This window comes from Garra rufa, chromosome 19 (genome assembly GCF_049309525.1).
Source record: "Garra rufa chromosome 19, GarRuf1.0, whole genome shotgun sequence".
Classification (NCBI taxonomy): Eukaryota; Metazoa; Chordata; class Actinopteri; order Cypriniformes; family Cyprinidae; genus Garra; species Garra rufa.
The window spans coordinates 42,309,903-42,315,576 of record NC_133379.1 but is presented as its reverse complement, the minus strand read 5'-3'; the positions used below and the strand labels follow the sequence as shown (position 1 = coordinate 42,315,576).

The 5,674-nt window shown below is 37.9% G+C and overlaps 1 protein-coding gene across 2 annotated transcripts in view; it reads left to right on the top strand.

Moving 5' to 3' along the window:
* The window catches only part of LOC141292625 (homer protein homolog 1-like), a 21,298-nt gene extending 19,389 nt beyond the window's left edge, over positions 1-1,909 (top strand). For both annotated transcript variants that reach the window (XM_073824659.1, XM_073824660.1), the window contains one exon: positions 712-1,909. In XM_073824659.1, coding sequence (XP_073680760.1) covers positions 712-906 — 195 coding nt within the window. In that variant the 3' untranslated portion in view covers positions 907-1,909. The remainder of the gene's footprint in view (positions 1-711) is intronic.
* The last annotated feature ends 3,765 nt before the right edge of the window (positions 1,910-5,674 follow it).

Genomic DNA, 5,674 nt, shown 5'->3' with positions numbered 1-5,674 from the left:
AACTATTAGTTATTTTTTTTTTTACCCTATTCACCTGCAGTGCCTTAAAATAAAAGAAAAATGTACATATCACCCTGTTCAAAAGTTTACACTCCCGTCTCATATTAAGATTCAAGATTATGTAAACTTCTGAGCAGGGTAATATTTATAAATTCAGTTCTTATATTGTCTTGTGGAGTATTTATAAACATCTGTTGTGTGAAATAGCTCATTCAGGACGGTACGAAGTACAAACAACAACATACTGTTTTCACGATCCCTTTTAATTTGATTAAATGAGCATATGTACACTTTTGAGCACACGTGTATATGATATACTTCAGCAATATGACACCAGTAGGAGTGTATTATATAGTTAGCTTGATTTTATACATTTTATTCCACCAAAAATGGTAAAAAAAATACAAAGAAGTTTTTTTCTGAGTTATGGAGAAACAAAAATGAGATCCCAAAATCCCCTCTGTAAAAACATTTGACTCTAATATGTCAAAAAAAAATTAAACAAGAATTTTGAAACTGACTTCATCCAGTGTTTAGATTTTTGTACTAGAAATGTATGAAAATTAGCGCATATTTAATTTAATATTGCTCATTTGCATATTTAAACCTAACATTTTAGAACATCTATATATGCTATACTTCATCAATATGTCAGCAGCAGGAGTGTCCTGAGCGCTGTAGGTGTTAATGGAGTGTGTTTGTGTCCATCAGGAGACGGAGCTGAGGAACGCGGATCTGGAGTCTCAGCTGGCGGATCTGGAGCTGCGTCTGGAGAACAGTCAGCTGGAGAGCGAGAGCTTCAGGAAGAGCCTGCGCTCACTGCTGGAGCTGCTGGACGGCAAGATCTTCGAGCTGACCGAACTACGAGACAGTCTGGCCAAACTCATGGAGGGAGACAGCAGCTAGAGACGCACGACTCTGACACACCGACGCACGACTATTGCCTCCGATTCCACACACAAACACGTTTTATACTGATTTCCTCTGGTCTCTGATCCACCACTGGTTTTCTATAACACAGAAGGAACTGAAGATCCGATCCAGACCCACGGCTGACGTTTAAACACGTGCCACTCTTCCACTCTTGAACTTCCACTGAAATCTGAGCAATACGAGAGAGAAACGGACGTTCGGTCGCACTATCAGGTATTTTACGTCTCACACACGCATTTGAGGACACTTTGAGTCTGCGCTGGGTCTGAAAGAGTCTTTCCTTTCTAAACACTTTTTAACGATAAACACGAGGGTTCGGTGCGCTCGACTGACGGGATTGAGCTCAAATCATTTTGTTCTTGGGGTTTTTTGTTTTTGCTCTTGATGAAGAGCAGCCGTTCACTTCCTATTGTATGATTTCTGGTTATTTATTGTAAAGAAGAAAATCTATCTATTCTAATCACAGCGGCTGCATTAAGTAGTTATTTGAAGTAGAAACATGTTTGTTTTCACTTCTCTTGTTTTCTATCATTTGCAGTGTGGAAATATGGTTGTTTTTTTAATGTGGAGATAAACTGGCAATATTTTGGAACTCTAAGTATTTAAAAGGGAAACCGTGTCATCAAATATCAGTTGATTTTGCAGAGAGAGTGTTTTCTTTGCCAAATCTGTTCTGTTGTACAGATGAAGTTGCCTTTGGTACTGAGATGCATCAACGGTAGCGGATCACGTCCCGATTGCCAAACCAGTGATCACACGCTTCTGAAGAACTCCAAGGGCTCGCAGCGGTTAGATGTGGTCGTTTTTGACATACTGGACGGCTTTTATTATTATTATTATCATGTTTGATTTATGAGCCGACGTGACACTTTAAGGCTCAGAAACCTTTGAATAATTGAGAATATTGATTATAAACACACTTAAACACAATTGTAATTCTGCGTTTATAGTAAAATTAAAGAGGAAAAATCGTCAACCCTGTTGTTTTTCTCTGTGAATGTTTGAACACACATGAAATACATCATATTTCACCCCCAAAATGCTCTCATGTCTGATGTGAAATATCTGTACTGTAGATGTCAGTTTTGCTCCTGTATCTGGACGTCTTCATGATTCTAAAACAGGCTTCAATATATTTATTTATTTGGATTTAGTGGTGAAATATGAGCTGATGTGATCATGAGAGTCTCACTGACACTTTTCCTCAAATCATCATGACTTCAGGAGATACGGATGAAGAGCTCAAATCACAGATGACTGTAACGAAACCAACGGTGAGATGATGTTTTGGTTTTCTTTGTGGATCTGGACCATCTCTGTCTGTTTGTATAAGAACAGCTTGGACATTCAGCTAAACATCTGCTTTTGTGTTGAACAGAACCAAGGAATTCACACAGAACCACATGAGGTGAGTAAACCATGATAGAAAGGGATCATTGTTGGAGTAATTATTCCTTACTTGATACTACATTAGTTAAGTTCCGAACTGAATCAAATGATTCGCTAACCTGAACCGACTTGAACTGAATCAAATGATTCGCTAACCTGAACCGACTTGAACTGAATCAAATGATTCGCTAACCTGAACCAACTTGAACTGAATCAAATGATTCGCTAACCTGAACCAACTTGAACTGAATCAAATGATTCGCTAACCTGAACCAACTTGAACTGAATCAAATGATTCGCTAACCTGAACCAACTTGAACTGAATCAAATGATTCGCTAACCTGAACCAACTTGAACTGAATCAAATGATTCGCTAACCTGAACCAACTTGAACTGAATCAAATGATTCGCTAACCTGAACCGACTTGAACTGAATCAAATGATTCGCTAACCTGAACCGACTTGAACTGAATCAAATGATTCGCTAACCTGAACCGACTTGAACTGAATCAAATGATTCGCTAACCTGAACCGACTTGAACTGAATCAAATGATTCGCTAACCTGAACCGACTTGAACTGAATCAAATGATTCGCTAACCTGAACCGACTTGAACTGAATCAAATGATTCGCTAACCTGAACCGACTTGAACTGAATCAAATGATTCGCTAACCTGAACCAACTTGAACTGAATCAAATGATTCGCTAACCTGAACCAACTTGAACTGAATCAAATGATTCGCTAACCTGAACCGACTTGAACTGAATCAAATGATTCGCTAACCTGAACCGACTTGAACTGAATCAAATGATTCGCTAACCTGAACCGACTTGAACTGAATCAAATGATTCGCTAACCTGAACCGACTTGAACTGAATCAAATGATTCGCTAACCTGAACCGACTTGAACTGAATCAAATGATTCGCTAACCTGAACCGACTTGAACTGAATCAAATGATTCGCTAACCTGAACCGACTTGAACTGAATCAAATGATTCGCTAACCTGAACCGACTTGAACTGAATCAAATGATTCGCTAACCTGAACCGACTTGAACTGAATCAAATGATTCGCTAACCTGAACCGACTTGAACTGAATCAAATGATTCGCTAACCTGAACCAACTTGAACTGAATCAAATGATTCGCTAACCTGAACCAACTTGAACTGAATCAAATGATTCGCTAACCTGAACCAACTTGAACTGAATCAAATGATTCGCTAACCTGAACCAACTTGAACTGAATCAAATGATTCGCTAACCTGAACCAACTTGAACTGAATCAAATGATTCGCTAACCTGAACCAACTTGAACTGAATCAAATGATTCGCTAACCTGAACCAACTTGAACTGAATCAAATGATTCGCTAACCTGAACCAACTTGAACTGAATCAAATGATTCGCTAACCTGAACCAACTTGAACTGAATCAAATGATTCGCTAACCTGAACCAACTTGAACTGAATCAAATGATTCGCTAACCTGAACCAACTTGAACTGAATCAAATGATTCGCTAACCTGAACCAACTTGAACTGAATCAAATGATTCGCTAACCTGAACCAACTTGAACTGAATCAAATGATTCGCTAACCTGAACCAACTTGAACTGAATCAAATGATTCGCTAACCTGAACCAACTTGAACTGAATCAAATGATTCGCTAACCTGAACCGACTTGAACTGAATCAAATGATTCGCTAACCTGAACCGACTTGAACTGAATCAAATGATTCGCTAACCTGAACCGACTTGAACTGAATCAAATGATTCGCTAACCTGAACCAACTTGAACTGAATCAAATGATTCGCTAACCTGAACCAACTTGAACTGAATCAAATGATTCGCTAACCTGAACCGACTTGAACTGAATCAAATGATTCGCTAACCTGAACCGACTTGAACTGAATCAAATGATTCGCTAACCTGAACCAACTTGAACTGAATCAAATGATTCGCTAACCTGAACCAACTTGAACTGAATCAAATGATTCGCTAACCTGAACCGACTTGAACTGAATCAAATGATTCGCTAACCTGAACCGACTTGAACTGAATCAAATGATTCGCTAACCTGAACCAACTTGAACTGAATCAAATGATTCGCTAACCTGAACCAACTTGAACTGAATCAAATGATTCGCTAACCTGAACCAACTTGAACTGAATCAAATGATTCGCTAACCTGAACCAACTTGAACTGAATCAAATGATTCGCTAACCTGAACCAACTTGAACTGAATCAAATGATTCGCTAACCTGAACCAACTTGAACTGAATCAAATGATTCGCTAACCTGAACCGACTTGAACTGAATGATCAAAGTCAAGAGTTTGAATCAATCGGAATGGTTCCAGTGTAAATGACTCACTCAATTGATTGGGTTCCTCTGTTCCACTTTTCACGTCTTCAGCCATGTTTACACGACACTGTCAGTACTACTACTGGCTTAGCTCGCTAGTTTTATGACATTAACTGAAATACATTTAAAAAGTCAAATTTTTTTTTTTAATGATTGAATTTAGTATGAAAAGATATGTGCTTGTTGTTAAAATTATCAAAAAACAAACAAACAAAAAAAACCACTTATTTCATAGATATGTTGTCTTTACCTCTTCAGGAACATCGCTATTTTCAAGATTTTTCCAGGCCTTACATTTCAAAAAGTCAAATTCAAGCACTTTAAGCCTTTTTCAGCCTTGAAAATAACTTAAGAAAATAAGTCTCGTTTTCTAATAAATTTGTTTTAGATAAAAATTAATTATAAAAATTCTGACCCCAGTTGCAGTTTTTCCCTCCCCAAATTTTGAGCATAAACTCATTTCCTCTTATCTAGAAAACATGACTCAATAATTGTCATTTTGCTGCTCCAGTAGAGGTATCCTGATTTAATAACGTTTGGATATTGTGGTTACAATGTAGCCAGCAGGAAAAGACAAAAACCTTTGTGTGACTAATATCCAATAGAAATAAAAAAACCATTTAAAATCACCTCATCTCTGTTTTAATTGACTTTTTGTTTATGTCATAATATCTAACCACTTACATGTGTTCTTAGTGAAGCTTTTAACCAGAACCTCAGAAAATGTCACATATTTGGTTTAAAATCATTTTGTAGAAGAATATTTGAGTGAAGTTTTTCAGATGATGAATATTCATGAGGAGCTGATTGTGATGTCATCCGCATGTAGGATCAGACACGCCCACTGATGCTGTAGCCCCGCCTTCAGCTGAGGACGCTGATCTGCTGATGACCCCCAGTGGACAGACGGAGTCAGCGCAGCTCAACCTGATGAAGATGATGAAGATGGTAACATCCAGACAATAAAAAACAACAACAGAGGGC